Source organism: Electrona antarctica (genome assembly GCF_951216825.1).
Source record: "Electrona antarctica genome assembly, chromosome: 18".
Classification (NCBI taxonomy): Eukaryota; Metazoa; Chordata; class Actinopteri; order Myctophiformes; family Myctophidae; genus Electrona; species Electrona antarctica.
This window is the reverse complement of record NC_136799.1, coordinates 21,890,562-21,909,704: the sequence shown is the minus strand read 5'-3', so window position 1 is coordinate 21,909,704 and position 19,143 is coordinate 21,890,562. Positions and strand designations below refer to the sequence as shown.

Here is a 19,143-nt window from a genome sequence, read left to right as displayed (position 1 = left end):
GCCCTATATACTAATGAGATTGGGCTATTTGTGCCATATAGGCCAGTCAATTGAGTTGTGCTTGAAATGTAGGCCTACTATAATTCTCCAATCTGTTAAATTCTTCAATCAATCAATCTAAGCTAAAAAGGGGTGTGACCCAAATTAAATTGCAATAGTTTTTTTTATTAAGGTCATCCAAATATAACATGTTAAAAAATGTGAATGAAATACGTGGATCATGGTAAATTCAGGGATTGAAAGTTGGGAGTAAAAATTCTTTCATTATGCTTTAAGTAGCATGTTGAGCTTATTTGAAGGTTGAAGGCAGGGAGTGGAGCTACTGGAGTATGGAGTATGTATAGGAGTATGTTTTGTGCAAAACCAAAGCTTGCAATGGATTCAGAATCATGAAAACTAGTTTGACACATCACATCTATCTATAAATGCACCATATGTCTCATTGTCTCTGTACGTCTGTCTGTCTGTACGTGTGTACGGCTGTAATGCACGTAATTCGAGAACCGTTCGCCCCACTGACTTCAAATTCGACAGAAGCGTTTCACACCCCCACAGGGAGTGCAGTGTCCGGTGTCAAGTCACGGTTGTCCAGATCCGCCAAAAAAGGCTGATGCCCGGGCTCTGCAGGGCCCCTGCCCAGTGTCCATATATGGAGCTGGCCTGTTCTGACATCCCAACACTATATATTTGGGCACGCCCAATGACACAGAACTCCATAGAAGGGAATAAAGGGACACAGGGAGACAGAACCAGGAATCTCCATATATGGGCATTGGGCATAAAAAGGGACACAGGCAGATGGATTTAATGGGTACTCCGACACGGGTAGAACGTGTATTGCATAGTCGGGTGGGGCATGGATCTTCAACTTCCATCGTTACTGACTTGGTGCTCTACAGCCGGGCACGGTGGGCAGCGGTCTAGTGATTTGTATGTTTCGCCTTATAGGCTATAGGTTGTTAGTGGTAACCCAACTTTCATCCCCTGAATTTACTATGATCCACTTAGTATTTCCTTCACCATTGTTGAGGGGCGCCAGCCCCTCCTATACACAGGTTTAATGTTTGTCTTTAGTTCAATGTTTGTTTTGTAAACGCCATTGACAATGAAGGGAAAATTTACTCATAATGTGCCTCATTACGTCATATTGTCTCTTTATTGTTAATGGCGTTTAATGTTTGTGTTGTTGTTTTACATCACCATTACACCAGTAAGACTTAGACGCCTTAATATAGGCGAGAGGTAATCAACATGAGTTAGACTTTAAATCTTTAATATATTAGCACCCCTCACTTCACACAGGTGTGATTTTTAATGTTATTTGGATGACCCTAAGGATCATAAAAACCCTTGAACGATTAGTTATTGCAATTTCCTTTGGGTCAAATTTTGATTGACTGGCCTGTAATAGTAATAGAGACAGGTATCTTTGTACTATTTTCTTTTCGCAGATAAGTAAGCCTGGGACCGAGGCTAACTATTACCCAGGCCAGATACTGGTGCACCAACCTCGTGTCGCCACTCGCCAGGCTTTCCTTATCGGAGGAAATACCCAGATACAATATTATTTTCCCAATAATGAATCGAAGCGCCACCTAGTGGTCACAAAACAGAATGGTCCTTGTAACCTAACCGTTAGCTGGCTTGTCTTGTTGTTGCAGAGCACTGCAGTCATCATCATAGGATCCGCACTGTTAGTTCAACAGTCATTCAGGGCCCATCGGAACGATTATTCTACTATTACACTGCGTTCGGGTAAGAAGTTAACATTATTTAGCTAACGTTTGTTAGTTTGGTCGATTGCATTCACAAATAGCAACATAATAGCCAGCAGCTTGCTAATGCAGCTAGCCTCCATGCTAAACTTGGTTTGTTCATTTCGTTGAAAGCGAAGGTTAGCTCGGGGTAGAATTGTACTTTTCCTTACAAGCTCTTTGCGCTAAATCAGCGTCGTTAACAGATTGACTACTCGATCCACTCGGAGCTGTCCGACCATAGACAAACAGTCGTGGAAACTAGCTGCTAACATAATAGTGTGCTAAGCTAGCGAACTGAAAGTTGGTGTCACTGTCAACTGATGAAAAACATTTTATTTCACAGCCAACCAAACCCAGCGGCCGCAGGATGACTGACGACGAACCTTTGCCCAAAAAGGCGAGTGAATAAACTAACCATGCAGCTGTTGCCATTATCAGAAACGCCGGATTATCCTCTTTAAATGAATAGTTTACCTTCATTGTGACCGTTTTCTACTTACACTTATTTATTCCACTTTCGCAGGTCCGTCTAAATGAATCTGATGTTAACAGTTTGAGTCGGGAGGAACTCTGTGAAAGGTATAACAAAGTTACAGTTTGACTGAGTCCGACACAAATGCCACAGTCAGTCACCCACTGACCCAAATGAGCAGCACTGTTTGAATGATGCTAATGTTTTTGTTTTTTTTACCAGGTGGAAGCAGGACGAAACATATGTCGAAGTTCTAGAAAGAAAATATTCAGCGTTGAATTGTAAGCTCTCATTTTCACCACTATTTATATGAAACTGGTCTGGTAGTTTTTCTGACTTGTCGCCCAGGCACTGATAATTTACTAGTCATTTACTGGTCATCATTACCATTTTCTGTCTCACAGCAAATGATGTTACAAACTTGAGGGAGTCAGAGGAGAAACTGAAGCAGCAGCAACAGGAGGCTGCGCGACGAGAGAACATCCTCGTCATGAGGCTTGCCACGAAAGAGCAGGAAATGCAGGAATGCTCGGTGAGAATCACTGTGAATCTGTTCAACCATATAATCATCAGCCTTGGCAGACATGTTGGAAGGTTGCGGTTGCAGTCTGCAGTGATGGGTAGCTGCATGGGCTGAATGTGACACCTGTCCTCTGCTCTTATCCAGACGCAGACTCAGTACCTCAAGCAAGCTCAACAACCCAGTCTGGCCCAGCTGAGATCTTCCATGCTAGACCCGTCCGTCAACCTGTTTTTCATCAAAATGAGGACTGAACTGAATGAGACTAAAGACAGATTGGAGCAGGCCCAAAATGAACTGAGTGCTTGGAAGTTTACACCTGATAGGTAAACCAAACCACAATCCTCCTGCTGAGACATTGACCAGAGAACTCACATCCTGCAAGAATGCAAAGTGTGGGGAAAGGCAGAAAATGTTGTGTTCGAAACATGACTGACATTTAAACACAAAAGAGAGAGAGAGAGACCAGGGAAATACGTTACCTGATCCAGTGGCGCCCCCAACTCCTGCACTTGTTGTTCATGATAGACTGTCAAAGACTGTCAGGTGAACACTGATAACAGCTCAAAGGAGCATGAAGGAAGCAGAAGAGATGGTCGCTTTCAACCTCCGAATGAGCCCCTGTTAACATAGGAACAACATTATACTCTTTGTGGATGGATAATAGGATTGGTGCATTTTATGTTTATTGAGGTTTAACACCTAATGACATAACATTTTGTTATCTAGCTGTAATATATCCTCTACTACAGGTACTTGGTTTTCAAAATTAATTATTAATCCGTTATGCTCTGGCAAAACCATACATTTCCACAAACCCACGTACAGTATAGATGTTGAGAATTGATATGGAGGAGCTGCTCATGAGGCACCAGAAACTGTATAAATACTAAAGACTGTTGGTCTCTGGAATGATGTTGGGCTTGCGACAAGTTGAGCTGACACAGGAGGCACCTTGAACATCAGTTTGTCATTAATATGAGCCATGTCCAGGTATGACAGTTTGATTTCATTAATCTGAATTTTAATTAATGTTATGAATTATCTTAAATTCATATGGTCACCACTGTTGTTCCTCTTCTTTCACTCTGGTTTACTTTTGAAAATGATCTGTATTTAAAATGCCTAATCGGTAACCCAAATGTGAAAAAAGGAACAGACTAGCAGGCAGCTGGAGTGGTTTTCAAATTGACAAATTGTATTTTTTTTAAATTTGTTGCAAAGTTATTTAACTATTTGAAATGTGGTTTTATGGGTTGTCGTCAACTATAGGTTTTCTGTTTATAGTTTAATTTGAACAGAATCTGTGTACATGCACTGCAGTTTAATTTCTATAAATGTGGCTATACCAGTTGATCATATAAGTGGGTTCAGTAGCCTTGACCATAATTGTTGTTCAACAGAACTAATTGTCTTGTTGAAGAACATTGAGTGTAGTCTGACAACACATTTATAGATTGTTGATGGGACTAAATTATGGTAAATCAACAAATGGGTTCTACATTTAGTGCTGAATTGCTTTAAAATGCTAATGGGGGGAGAGTGAGATCTTTAAGAACCAGAATAAAACCTAGTGGCTTTATTAGCTTTAGAAAAAAAGAATAATTTTATTGCTTTCTCACCAGACTTGTTTAAAGGGATAGTTCACCCCAAAAATGTCATTTTTTGATTACTCACCCCATGGAGACTTGGATTCATGGATATTCTTTTTGTCACATTCCTAAGCCAATAATTTGATGACAAGCAGTGGTTTTCTATGGAAACACAAATAGTCTCCTTTGTGTCTCCATAGGGAACCGTTGCTGGTTATCAAATTAATTGGCTTAGGAATGCGACAAACAAAATAATATCCATGAATTCAAGTCTCCATGGGGTGAGTAATTGATAGAAAAAGTCATTTGGGGGTGAACTATTCCCTTTAAGGTATGAACTCTCCGTTGCAGCCAGACAGGGAAGAAGCTGATGGCGAAGTGTCGGATGCTGATCCAGGAGAACCAGGAACTGGGTAGACAGCTTTCCCAGGGACGAATCGCCCAGCTGGAGGCTGAACTGGCCCTTCAGAAGAAATACAGCTGTGAGCTCAAGAACAGCCAGGATGGTGAGAAGAAGATGCCTTTTCTAATGGTTCCCATTATGTTTACTGCACTTATTGTGATGGTAAAGGTCTTTCCAGACTGTTTTCAGAAATCTTCCAGCAGTCTGCAACAACCCAAATAGTTGGATCAGGATCACACAATAGACCATATAAATGTTTTTCAGTTATGTGTGATTAGATGTCATAGATTTGTTTGTATTGTTCCATCACTGATATATATATATTTTTTATTTTATTTTGGTGTCTCTTCCGCTACAGAGCTTAATGATTTCATCATCCAGCTGGACGAGGAGGTGGAGGGCATGCAGAGCACCATCCTGGTCCTTCAGGAGCAGCTGAAGGAGGCTCGGCAGCAGATGACCCTGCAGGCCCAGTGCCCTCCAGGAAGTCATGCAACCCCGGACCCTGCCCACAACAAGGACTCCCAAGAAGGAATCACCAACAGTCCAGGCAACGCAAGCCCCATTCATAGGATGGCAACAGAGCCCGCCAGGGAAACGGGCAACAGTGACACCGAGCAGTGTTCAATACCATCCCCCTCCACTGACACAGATAGGAAACTGTTTAATTCTAACCACAGTGGTGCCGTGAGCCAGCTTAGCGAAGCCTATGAGACAGTTGACTCCCCCACTGGTAGTGAGACCTCCTTTACACAACATTCCCTTGGCGCAGACTCGAGCCAAGACTCACAGGAGGACAGGACATCCGCAGGGAAGGGTAGCAGGACTGCAGAGTCAAGCCATGTCCTGAACGGCGTGGATTCTACAATTTAGGTTCCTTTGAGACATTATTAGAATAGAAAATCATGAATCACCCCCTGCCCCATTAGGGTACTGTTATTATATTATGTGCATGCACTTCCCAGGAATGGATGAGACGGTGGACAACTTCTCCATGAAATTGTAAAGCATTGTCTTAACATGTTTAAACTAGGAATGTAATTATTTAAAGTCAAGTGGAACTTTGTCAAGTGCTGCTATTTTCTTTTACCGATATGATTGTGATTTTCTGTTTATTGTAAAGAACCTTTTTTTGTTTTTGAAGAGGGGTAGATCTTCTTACAATAAATTTTTATGTCTAACATCTAAAATGTACTTTTTTGCTTTAAAAATATAAATTGTTCATAGTAGTAGACTATAAATCTATATTTGTGCTCAGCAACTGAGTTATTTTTCTAGGTAAACTAATATATGGTCTGAAAAGTGTATTGATCTCTGGTTTGGGAGTTACAAGGTTTACCCATGAACATCTCATTTTCATTCTCCTGACCCAGATATTTACTTTCCATGTAAAGTCTGCAATAAAAAAAAAGGTCGGAATAATTTTAGACCCTGCACAGAGCCAGCAATAGCACATGAATGCCATTAAGTTATAAGTGAGCTTGATCTTCAAAAGGAAAGCCCTCCATCTAGTGGTAGCATCTTTTCATTTACCAGTGGAGCATTATGGGTAAAATGGGTAAAAATAATCTCAGTGCCTCTCTTTTATTGAGGGCAGTGTGTGCATCAGAGCGGTGAAATGCCCTAGCAGTACATGTCAGTGCATACCGGTATGCAAGTGCATGAACCACTGTTGTCCTGGTAACCATTCACAAGCACTCTGCCTTCCTTCATTCTGCCATCAAACCTCTATATACCTCTATGCTTACATAGAAACTTGACATCCCTCTGGCTTCTTGCATTAGAAACTACATCCCTCAAGCTGCTTGCATCTAGAAACTCTACATCCCTCTGGCTGCTTGCATCTAGAGAAGAGGAGTACAGTGGGCAGAGTTCAAGCAACACAGCTTTGCAACATGCAATTAAAGAGCAGCAGACTAGGATGAAATCTTTAAAAGGAATTTAACATTTTAGCCTCAACCTAGGGAGGATACGAGTTTCTGGAGTTGTACAGCATTATCACAAATAGGAGAGGAAGGTTATTTTTCTTTAGATTTCCCTGAGGATTAGTGCAATTGCGCCCCACTTTTTTGTTCTTCTTTTCTGAATTGGATTGCAGTGCACAGCAAGCAGCTGATGCAGGAGACAAGCTTGGCTTAACGGCTGTACGCGCTCACAGGAGGAGAGGACCCAGAGGCATCTGGAAATAGAAATTGACAGGAGGGAGGAGGAGGATGAGAAAGCTGAAGGCAGAGTGTTGAGTACCAGAGTTGTGGTATGTCATCGGGGCTCAGTACCTAGCATGGCTGTGCAGAAGAAAAAGAGTGGCATCCCTCCATCGCAGGGACTGGTTTCTAACAGAACCTACGAGAAGAAGGGAGCCAAGAGGCTGGAAGGTTAGTAGCTTCCATATCATGCTTATATGTTTTAAAGAAAAGCCTCTTTACAGTATCAGCACTCACAATTATAAGCCTGTCCTTTGGATCCTAGCAGGGGCTTATTGCAATATGGTAATTACTAGATCTTAGGGGCATGTTGGTGACAAATGAAACATGAATAATGATTTATTCTGTTGCTGTTTTGGGGTCTAGCATCCGCACCTACTTTCTAAATATGGGAGGTTTTGAGAGCCCATGTTCAGAGGAAGATGGTGGCAGTGATTACATAATACACCTCAAGAACAATAACAGTGTATCTTACAATGTTTATGTTTTTAACAGTGGGATAAATATACCCATTATGTTATTGTGTTTCCCTTTCTATATACAGTATATACAGTATTCTGATGACTGCCTGTGTTCATGTTGTTCTGATCCTTGATAATAATCTCAATGTTTATTTGTTTTAGTCATCGCCACGAGGACTGGTCAGGTGCTGGCCTGTTCTCTATGCCTCTTAACAAGCAGCTCACAGCTCACAATGGCTCTTTCATTTACCGATAACCTTAGGGCCATCATAGTTCATAACTTCATAATAGCAACCGTCAGGGGCTAAATTCAGGTAGTTGCGTGCATCTTAGTGATTATACTAATTGGTAGATGGTGGAGTTACCACATGCTATACTAATTAATAGATGGTAGGAATATCCCCATTGATACACTTATGGCCATACTGTTCCATAATATTCACCATTTGAATGTCTGGAATCTTACAGTAGCCTACATATTAGGCATATGTAGGATATTGTGTGTGTGTGTGTGTGTGTGTGTGTGAGATACATACATATATGTGTATATATATATACACATGTATATATGTACACACACACACACACACACACACACACACACACACACACACACACACACACACACACACACACACACACACACACACACACACACACACACACACACACACACACACACACACACACACACACACACACACACACACACACACACACCCTGGGGGGGGACCTCATGCTTCCTTCTGTTGTTAGTAGATTTCTTTAATTACTACTGATTGCAGATGCCCCCAGGGGCATCATGTTCCATAACAGTCTATAGTGTATAATAGATGCCCCCATGCAGGGGCATCATGTTCCATAACAGTCTATAGTGTATAATAGATGCCCCCATGCAGGGGCATCATGTTCCATAACAGTCTATAGTGTATAATAGATGCCCCCGTGCAGGGGCATCATGTTCCATAACAGTCTATAGTGTATAATAGATGCCCCCGTGCAGGGGCATCATGTTCCATAACAGTCTATAGTGTATAATAGATGCCCCCGTGCAGGGGCATCATGTTCCATAACAGTCTATAGTGTATAATAGATGCCCCCGTGCAGGGGCATCATGTTCCATAACAGTCTATAGTGTATAATAGATGCCCCCATGCAGGGGCATCATGTTCCATAACAGTCTATAGTGTATAATAGATGCCCCCATGCAGGGGCATCATGTTCCATAACAGTCTATAGTGTATAATAGATGCCCCCATGCAGGGGCATCTTGTTCCAGAACAGTCTAGGTGTGTATAATAGATGCCCCCATGCAGGGGCATAATGTTCCATAACAGTCTATAGAGTATAATAGATGCCCCCATGCAGGGGCATCATGTTCCATAACAGTCTATAGTGTATAATAGATGCCCCCATACAGGGGCATCATGTTCCATAACAGTCTATAGTGTATAATAGATGCCCCCATGCAGGGGCATCTTGTTCCAGAACAGTCTATAGTGTATAATAGATGCCCCCATGCAGGGGCATCATGTTCCATAACAGTCTATAGAGTATAATAGATGCCCCCATGCAGGGGCATCATGTTCCATAACAGTCTATAGAGTATAATAGATGCCCCCATGCAGGGGTATCATGTTCCATAACAGTCTATAGAGTATAATAGATGCCCCCATGCAGGGGCATCATGTTCCATAACAGTCTATAGTGTATAATAGACAGATGCCCCCATGCAGGGGCATCATGTTCCATAACAGTCTATAGTGTATAATAGATGCCCCCATGCAGAGGCCATCATGTTCCATAACAGTCTATAGTGTATAATAGATGCCCCCATGCAGGGGCATCATGTTCCATAACAGTCTATAGTGTATAATAGACAGATGCCCCCATGCAGGGGCATCATGTTCCATAACAGTCTATAGTGTATAATAGATGCCCCCATGCAGGGGCATCATGTTCCATAACAGTCTATAGTGTATAATAGACAGATGCCCCCATGCAGGGGCATCATGTTCCATAACAGTCTATAGTGTATAATAGATGCCCCCATGCAGGGGCATCATGTTCCATAACAGTCTATAGTGTATAATAGATGCCCCCATGCAGGGGCATCATGTTCCATAACAGTCTATAGTGTATAATAGACAGATGCCCCCATGCAGGGGCATCATGTTCCATAACAGTCTATAGTGTATAATAGATGCCCCCATGCAGGGGCATCATGTTCCATAACAGTCTATAGTGTATAATAGACAGATGCCCCCATGCAGGGGCATCATGTTCCATAACAGTCTATAGTGTATAATAGATGCCCCCAGGGGCATCATGTTCCATAACAGTCTATAGTGTATAATAGACAGATGCCCCCATGCAGGGGTATCATGTTCCATAACAGTCTATAGTGTATAATAGACAGATGCCCCCATGCAGGGGTATCATGTTCCATAAAAGTCTATAGTGTATAATAGACAGATGCCCCCATGCAGGGGTATCATGTTCCATAACAGTCTATAGTGTATAATAGACAAACTATTAGAGAGTGAGTCTGTTTTGCAAGTGTGAACAGGGTTTATAATGTCTTGCTAGCTCGATAATGACTTAGTTATTATTTTTCATGGTTCAACTTTGATCATCTGCTGGAACTGGCTCCAACGTTTCAATTCTACATGTATGTAGTATTTTAATTTGCCTTTGGAACATATTGTGCTTTGTTGGTAGGTCTATATAGGGGTTGGTATATGGGTTTATATTATGTGAAAATAATCTTTGTCAAAATCTGTTTGTATACTGTACCTTCATGTAAACCGAACATCAAGTGAAGTTCCTAGAATACGGGAGTGTACATTGCAAATAAACTCAATGGTGATTCTAGTCCTCTGAGTTATGTTTAGGGATCATACCTCCCGTGTAAGTTTTTCCGTATACGCTTATAAAGACGACCAAGTAATGCTGAATTTGTGTCTGGTTATACAGACTTGGATTCCCAGCTCCCCAGGTGGGAGCTGATGCTATTTTTGTCCCTCAGTATCATAGCATGCTGAAGGACGTTGGTCTTTTTCTTCCTCGTTTCAGGAAAAGCGGCAAACATCAAGCCAAATACACAGACAAAGAAAACTGCTTGTACTTCCTCTGCCAACAAATCTGTCCAGATCAGTAATACAGCCACTCCACGCAACACTGCAGGTTTGATTAAGCTTTGTTTTCCTGGTGGTTGTGCATTTATTGAGCAGCTGAGCTGTCATGAGACTCCTTTTGGAATTCATATTTAATAGAACTCTGGATTAATAGTATGATCTACTTTTACTGACTGCTTTGTTTTTACACTTTTTCTTCAGACTTATAATTTGATATTTGTAATGGAAATAATTGCATTATTCAAGTGGCTGCAATATATTTGTTTTATACCTGGTAATTCCTGGTGTTCCAGGGGCAAATGGACTAAATGTTGATGAGAGATTGCGGCTGGTACGAGAGAGGCGAGAGGAGCAACAGAAGTTCCTTGGTATGTCAACATCTGTTATGCAAAATTGCATGCACAATCTTTAAATTTTACTCAAAAGTGATATATGAATGCGTTAACTGGGTATTATTGTTGCTTTACGGATGTTCACAGCCTCTCGGGAGCTGAGCTGGCTGGAGAGAGAGCAACGGGCCAAGCAGTATCATGACAAACAACTGGAGGAGCGCAAGAAGAAACTCCAGGAGCAGAGACTGAAGGAAGAGAGGAGGCGCGCTGCCGTTGAGGAGAAGCGCAAGCAGAGACTGAAGGAAGAGAAAGTGAGTTTTTGAAGTTGAGTCTCTGGCATGGAATTCAAATTCACTATTTTTTTGTTCCAAAAGAGGGGGAGTTTGTTTGCAATAGGTAGCCAAAACACATGCTTGGCTCTGTGCATAACTGTAGTCCCAGTTTTCAGAAGGTGACATTTGGCATTATTTACCTACCCATAGCTTAGTTTGATTGACTGAGCAGCAGGTTTAAACTGGAAACACACATGACACATCCATGTGTTTCCAGTTCAGTGCTGTTGAGCCAATCAAACAAAGCTATGGGAGAATTAACTTGAACAGGAAACAGCTATTTTGTGGCCCTTTGTCATAGATGCTTCAAGAACAACTTAAGTGAAAAGTGGCTCATCTTACCCCCTTCTCCCTACTGTACTACTATCTAAACTATCTAACTATATAAATTGCAGAGATGACCAAAGAAGCAGCAGCATAGAAATGTTGATTGAATGACATCCAACATCTTTGTGGACAAATTTAATATATAAACAAATAATTCTACATACCTGTCAAAAGGATAAAGCACAAAGCTTACTTTCATTAATAGAAATAAAATACTATCTATGTAGAATGTAGTCAATGATTTTACAACGTGGTGTGGTCACTGAGGCGAGAGCACGTAGTATCGTTAAAGCTCATTTGTCCTAAATGAAGGAGCGATATGAATCAGCAGTGCGCAAGACCCTGGAGAAGAGCCGACGGGCCCAGCAGAACCACAATCAGAACAGCCGTGGAAGACAGCTCAGCAAGAACAATGGTAGGGTATACGGTATAAGGATTGATGGGTTTCCATTTTGTTCCTACTAAAATGTTTGGTAACACTTTAGTCTACATGGACATTATTCCAGTGTACTGACCTGGGTCCAGTTCTAACCTATAGAAAAAGCGTACAATAAAACAATGTATAAATATAAATCTCAGGCCTAATAGAATGGAACCACAAAGTGGACAATTTTATTAGCATTTATAGTGTTGTGAGTTACACCCATATTCCTTTAAGTATTTTTTTTCATATGCCTACTGGTTGATGCCCTGAAATGATGCCACTGTAAACTGTTACTAAACATTTACCTTTCTTAACACGTAACACCACCAAGCATACTTATACATGTACACGTATGTGCTCTTTATAACATATTAACATTGTCAGTCTTGCCCTGCTTTTTCCTCAGTTATTGCATCTAATTCTGTATGCTAATTGCTAATGTTAGTTCCACGCCGCTTGCCTCTGACTACATGGGAGAAGAACTTGATCAGTCGCCTCCTAACTCCCACATGCTCCTATCTGGCCAGGAGCAAGAGTGCTGGTTGTCACTCAGGAGAAGAAGGTACTATTGCCAAGAATATATATAGAATTCTGTATTATTTAAACATTACAGCTGTGCCGTTATCAATATTCATTACCACAATACTTAAATTATGGCTACAGCAACTAACTTCCAGACTATAACATAACAAATTTGGATCTAACTTTGGTCTAACTAAACTCAGTTTACTCCTTTGTCTCCTTTCAAAAACACTGCTTGAGATGCTTTTTATGCTCTTCGCACATTTCCTCCATTTTGCATACATTTCTCCATCATTGTTTCCCAACAACGGCACTAAAACATGTTCAGTTGTCCATGTTTGTCGCCGTTCAGTCTCATACAACTCCATGAATAACACCACCACCATGAACAACCCCATCACCACCATGACCACCCTCATCACCACTGGCAATCAAAAACCAGGGCACCACTTCAGTCCCGCTCAACAGAGAGCATCTGCCTTGCCCAGCCATAGCAACAGAAGCATCAATTCAGCACAGGTAATCCCAGTGGTCTCCTTTGACTTTCACCATTATACTTATGTTGATAATGATAATATGCTGGGTGGTCTGTCTGAAGAGAGACTGTCTCTCATCAGCATTTTTCCAACACAAGATGAACTTTCTACTAGATTCAGCACACATGACGCCAAAATCGAATATGCCACCACAATGCTGTGTTTCTTTCTGTATCCAAAGAGGTGTGAGGCATGTAATAAAAAGTGTTCTGAGAAAGTTTGTTTTTATTTGTTCCTTTCTTAATAAGATCAAACCAGGAAGCCCACAAGAGCTCAAGAAGAAGATGTTAACCAGCAAACCACCCACTGCCAACAGCACAGTGAAGCCAACCACAAAACCAGAGAGCAGAACACTATCACCATCACCCGAGCGGTAAGCAAACCATTATAGTTTGTGTTTAGGATACTGGTTCCCAACCTGTGGGCCCGGGGCCCACTGGTGGGCTGCAAGGGTTTTACGAGTGAGCCTCCAAATAATTGCCAAAACACAAAAGCGTTAATGATAATATAACTATATTAAAAAGTGATACCAATAAATTAGATCTCATTATACTACTTTAGTTCCATTGATCCAAGCTGGAATACAATCGATTGATCGATCATTCAAGTAAACATGCTCTGAAATGCATGCGGCCCATGTTAAATGGTCTGATGGGTGTGGGCCGCAAATGCTTTCAAGATTTTCACGTACAACTACAAAATCATATTAACCAACAAGCCAACCGGAAGTATCCACGTTTTAGTTTTGTTCCCTAGCAATCAGTCTCCTAGCAACATGAGTGCATTTGGCTTGAACGGTCTATAATACTGTATATAGCCATGGTAATGTGGACAAATAATACAGTCTAAAAATTGTCCACCTGCTGGACACTTGATCTTGAAGGACTCGCAGAAGATCGAGCAGCAGACTGTCCACACCTCTACAGTTGGAGCTTCCATCAGTCCCTGAAGAAGAGCTTCCTGTGTGTAGTTCTGCCCTGTCTCCTAGCAACATGAGGCCTATTAGGACGCCAGCTGAAAGTCTGAAAGAGGAGACAGGGGATGCGAGTCCCCCAGAAACAACACGTTCAAACTCGCCAGCAGCTCCAACACAACCCGAGACCACTACAAAAGAAGAGAAATGTAAGCATCCAAAACATACACTTCCAACACTAGAGCTGTTCCATCATGTGTGCAACAACAGTTACTCATGAAGTCCCTCTCGTCTCGAGTGGTCCTGCTGTTAAAGGTTTGATACGTACGAACAACCCAAACAACTACAATTGTAAGCATGCAATAACATTTAATCCATTTACCATCAGCTCAAATATCTGCTCCTCCGTTAAAAATCACACCCGTGTGAACTGAGTGGTGCAGTGACGTCACACACTAACCATAGCAACCGTGCTCATCTGTACGTGGCCCCACGTACAGGTACACACATACACAGATACAGACAAAGCTGGTTGTTGGAGTGGTTTGCACCACTCAAAAACCTTGGTTTCACCCTTGACTGTACCTTTACCCTCAATAAACACATAAGCACTGTAGTACAAAGCAGCTTTTTTCAACTGCAACTGCTTGGTTTGGCCAAGGTCAAACCAAACAGCTGGAGATGACAATTCATATCCTCCAGACTGGACTACTGTAAATTTCCTCCTTTCCGGTATCGATTTCAATCATCTCTCAGGCGCTTGCATTTTGTGCAAAACACGGCTGCTCGCCTCCTTTCTGGCATAAAGCGAGAACACATAACTCAGTTTTAGATGCACTGTGGCTCCCTGTCACTTTTAGAATATATTTAAATTTAATTTTATTCACCTATTAATCCCTGCACGGCCTGGCCCCTTTATATCTGTCAGAACCTTTGGAGCCCTACACCCCACAAAGGGCACTGAGATCAGCTAACAAGCTGCTCTTAGAGCTTCTCGAAACCAACCTGAGGAGTAGTGACTATTGCTGCTGCTGCTCCTAGACTGTGGAACAGCCTGCCCTCTATATAAAGTGCCAACGCTCAAAAAACATTGGCTTTTAACCCACTTAGTGTTTGTGTCTTGATCTGTTTGTTGTATGTGACACTTTTATTTTTGTTGCACTCGATTGTTGTAAATATGCTTTATGAATAAAGTTTGATTTGACGCAAGGTGCTTTGGGTAACGTGACCACGTGTTATGTCCAGGTTCCTTCCAGATGCCACCCCCTTCAGCTCCACTGCCTCCCCTACCTGAAACCATGAGCAGGCCATTAGCCGGTACTACAGACCCAGAAGAGGCCTCACGTGTCCTGGCTCAGAAACGGAGGGAGGCCCGTCTCCAGAAGGAGAGAGAGGAGCAGAATCGTCTACAGGAAGAGACAGACAGGTGGGAAGTAGTCAAGGTTGTTATTTTCACATGCACTTACAACTATAGCAACATTGCAGGCAGGAAATTATTGTTTTTAGACCGTCCTCAACATTGTAACAACAATGCAAATACAATAAGTTAAAAAATATATACCTATATATTCAGTTTGTGTGTAACCAACCATCCTTCTACCCTAATGGACAGGGGGTACACAAGCACATGGCCGTTTATCCGTGCTCCTTCTCCTACCAAACCACACTGTTAGCACACATCTCTCAATGCAAAAACAAATCTGCACGCCACCCGAAACCAGCTGCACTACATTGCATCCACGCAACTGTCATATTTACTGTACAAATATTACTTTTGTCAGACACACTGTTATTGCGCAACATTCCGCTTTGATGCAAATTATATCACAACTTCCTCATTCCCCGGCACCTCCCCTTTTCACTGCACACACACATACACACACGCACATGCGCACACACATACACAGGGCACAGCAGCACGGTACAGCACAGTATGCTACAGTACAGTACGGTACAGTACAGTATGGTACAGCACAGCACACTATGGAACAGTACAGTAGCGTACAGTACAGTATGGGACAGTATTGTACAGTACCGTATAGTACAGTATGGCACAGTTCAGTATGATACAGTACGGTCCAGTATGCTACAATACGGTACATTACGGTACGGTACAGTACAGTACAGAAGAGAGCAGAACAGAGGAGTACAGCACAGTGGAGTACAGTACAGTACAGTACAGTACAGTACAGTACAGTACAGTACAGTGGAGTACAGTGGAATACAGTACAGTACAGTACAGCACAGCACAGCAGAGTACAGTGGAATACAGTACAGTACAGTAGAGTACAGTACAGCGGAGTACAGTGCATTACAGTACAGTGGAGTACAGCACATTGGAGTACAGTACAGCACAGTGGAGTACAGTACAGCCAAGTACAGTACAGTGGAGTACAGTAAAGCAGAGTAAAGTACAGTACTGTACTCTGCTTTACTGTACTCCACTGTACTGTACTGAGTACAGTACAGCACAGTCCAGTACAGGACAGTACAGTGGAGTACAGTACAGTACAGTGCAGCGCAGTGCAGGACAGGACAGTGCAGAGGACTACAGTACAGTACAGAGGAGAACAGTATACTATTCCCGCTAGGTTGCAACATTTACGACATCCAAGCAACTTGGTATATAGAAACATTGCCACTTGCCATGCTGAAATAAAAACAAGCAAAAACAAACAATAGGGCCATTCAGCCAGGTTGCCAAGACAAAAACAGTAGCGAGTATCACCCTCCCGCTATTGCGTTCTTCCAATTTGCGACGTGTGGCGCTAGGATGAGCGGGCCAAAGGCCCGCGAAATTCTAGTCTATCTAATAGATAGCACAAGTCACAGAAGTGTCTGCTTTAGTGGTGGTAAAGTGAACAGTCCGTCTCATTGTTTGAGTTATGGCCTAGGGATAGAAACTGTTCCTCAAGGATCTCTAAGGTATGAACACAATGAATATGACTATGTCTGAAGTAATATTCTGCCCATAAAGATACTGTACATATCATATGGTTTACTTTATTACGAGGGTAGTTGTCATGAGTCATAAATGGACATCTTGTCATATTTTGCTGTATGGTTTCTAGGAAGCATAGAGAAGAACTGGAGGCCAAGAGGGTGGAGGAGAAAGCACGTCTACAGGCAGAGGCTCAGCGTCTGGTGGAGGAGAAGACGAGGAGGGAGATAGAAGAGCAGAGGAAAGCTGAGGAGGAACGTGCCTTGGCTATGAAGGAAGCCGCTCTTCTCTTGAAGCAGGTGAGCAGTTCAAATACACTCCATATACAGTATAGGGATTGATGTCTGCAGGTATAAATATTGTTCTACCCAAATACTTGTTCCTGTACAAACTGTGTATTGGTACCTAAAAGAAGTCAATCCTCTCGTATTTTAAGAATTATTTGTTTTGTTTTAAACATACTGTGTTGCTTACTCAGAGACAGGAAGAACAAGAAAGAGAGAGAGAAAAGGCTGCCCAAATGCAGAGAGAAAGAGAAATACTTGCTCACAAAGAAGAAGAAGAACGACAAGCAAGGAAAAAGGTGATGGGAGTTTAAAAATGTAATGTGAAGAGATATAATCTTGGCTGTGATAAACACCAGTTTCAGAGATAATCCAACCTTGGTAACCTTTTAACCATGTGATTGTCTTTTTCCAGAGACTTGAAGAGATCATGCGGCGAACACGGAGGACAGATATGGTAAGATGTATGACTCTGTTTAAAACCGCCTTAGGGATCTCTGACGCATGATCAACCACATTTAAGAGGCAAGAGCCTACCCCTTGACTAAACTGGATTAATGTTGGTTTCCTAGAAATCCATGCCAGAAAGGATACAGCCTAATGAAGTGCAACCAAAGGAAAATACAGAGCCTGTGTATAATTGCACAATAGCTGAAGCTGCCAAGCCTCCGCAGCAAGTGCTGAACGCAATGGAGGATATGGTCCCTGTTGTGGCGTTTAAAGAACGCAGGTCACTCCGAACCCTGACAAGCCTTGAGGAGATTCAGACACATCAACGTACAGGTGAGAAGTTGTCGACGTAGCACTACAATAAAGGTTGATCATTAAAGGTGCTGCTGATATGTTGTTGCTATCTCCATGTCCCTAAACATTTTCAGGTGGCACACCAATTTTAGCCAGTCAGGAGAGAGAACCCATATAATGTTAAAATGTATAACATTTCACTTACTATCACTTACTGCACCACAAAATAAATTGTATTTTGGCCACATGTAAAAACTTTGTGAGTTTTGGAATGAGCTACTGTAGCTACATTTTACATCTTTAGTTAGACCCTTGAATCTACTGATCTGTGAAACATCACTAGGGTCTTCATCTTTTGAATTGGTTTGAACTACAACATTGTGTCATTGATTGTACTGTATTTCTCTTTTCTCTCTCTCTTTTTTAGAAGTCATCTGACCTTGGAGCTAGGCAACCCTAAAAGCATTTCTTCAGTGCTGTGGTCTCTTTGCGACAAGAATGACTACAAGAAGACCATGTTTCTGCCCTGCACTCCTAAAGAGCATGTTAACATCACTACCAGTACCACCTAAAACCTGACCTACTGTAAGGACGATGTCTGTGTTCCTTTCACTTTTCTCTGATTTAGCAGTGGCACAAGCATGGGTTATCTACAGCAATTTGCTGAGGTTTGTTCGAACCAGTCTTCACAGTAATAATGGCAAAGATATACAGTAGATTTAGACAGCCAAGAGGTTACTATAGCAGGTATATATCAGCTGTGGCAAGAGTTGTCTCTGTAAACAACTATTTACATCAGCCATATGCTTGAGCTTGTTCTTGATATCTCGACAATGCTGCTATTCAAGCACTTTTCCTTCCTCAGTTATGTCACTGTGGAATTATGGGTAGTAGTAACTGTTTGCACTAGTATTACATTTCACTAGTGATAGTTCACTTCCTGTCTAAAGCCTTATTTATACTTTGTCGTACAACCATGCTGCTCGCTGAAAATAACTATTCTCAACTGAAAATCTGATCATTTTACTTGAGGGACAGTCATACGACAAGGTATAAATTTGCCATTACCCCCCTTGGTTTTTGTAAAGAAATTGTGATTTTTCAAAGCTGCTATGGAATTTGTTCCCCAAAATCAAAAGTTTCCATTTTCTGTACATCATTATAGACAAAATAATTGCACTATAGCTTTTAATGTCTTGACTGTTGCTTTCTTTTAAATTGTGCTTTCATTTTAAAGCAATG

General features: G+C 41.8%; 3 protein-coding genes across 3 annotated transcripts in view; 2 read left to right on the top strand and 1 right to left on the bottom strand.

Moving 5' to 3' along the window:
- LOC306942865 (otoferlin-like) overlaps positions 1 to 2,359 on the bottom strand; it is a gene marked incomplete at its 3' end in the record, with an annotated part of 34,665 nt that extends 32,306 nt beyond the window's left edge. The window contains exon 1 of the mRNA XM_079529013.1: positions 2,260 to 2,359. The remainder of the gene's footprint in view (positions 1 to 2,259) is intronic.
- LOC306942866 (pre-mRNA-splicing regulator WTAP-like) lies at positions 1,568 to 5,927 on the top strand. The gene is made up of 8 exons (XM_079529014.1): positions 1,568 to 1,755; positions 2,101 to 2,154; positions 2,281 to 2,336; positions 2,452 to 2,510; positions 2,634 to 2,761; positions 2,897 to 3,075; positions 4,693 to 4,847; positions 5,103 to 5,927. Exons 2-8 carry the CDS (start codon positions 2,125 to 2,127, stop codon positions 5,615 to 5,617), a joined length of 1,122 nt encoding a protein of 373 aa, XP_079385140.1. The 5' UTR covers positions 1,568 to 1,755; positions 2,101 to 2,124; the 3' UTR covers positions 5,618 to 5,927.
- On the top strand, positions 5,712 to 19,070 carry LOC306941816 (uncharacterized protein; the record flags this gene model as incomplete). The annotated part of the gene is made up of 15 exons (XM_079527456.1): positions 5,712 to 5,723; positions 6,903 to 7,119; positions 10,485 to 10,595; positions 10,840 to 10,914; positions 11,026 to 11,189; positions 11,850 to 11,952; positions 12,407 to 12,523; positions 12,812 to 12,866; positions 13,903 to 14,141; positions 15,178 to 15,358; positions 17,004 to 17,172; positions 17,352 to 17,456; positions 17,573 to 17,614; positions 17,730 to 17,940; positions 18,329 to 19,070. The coding sequence occupies 15 exons, from the start codon at positions 5,712 to 5,714 to the stop codon at positions 18,337 to 18,339; spliced, it is 1,812 nt and encodes a 603-aa protein (XP_079383582.1). The 3' UTR covers positions 18,340 to 19,070.
- Between the last annotated feature and the right edge of the window lie 73 nt (positions 19,071 to 19,143).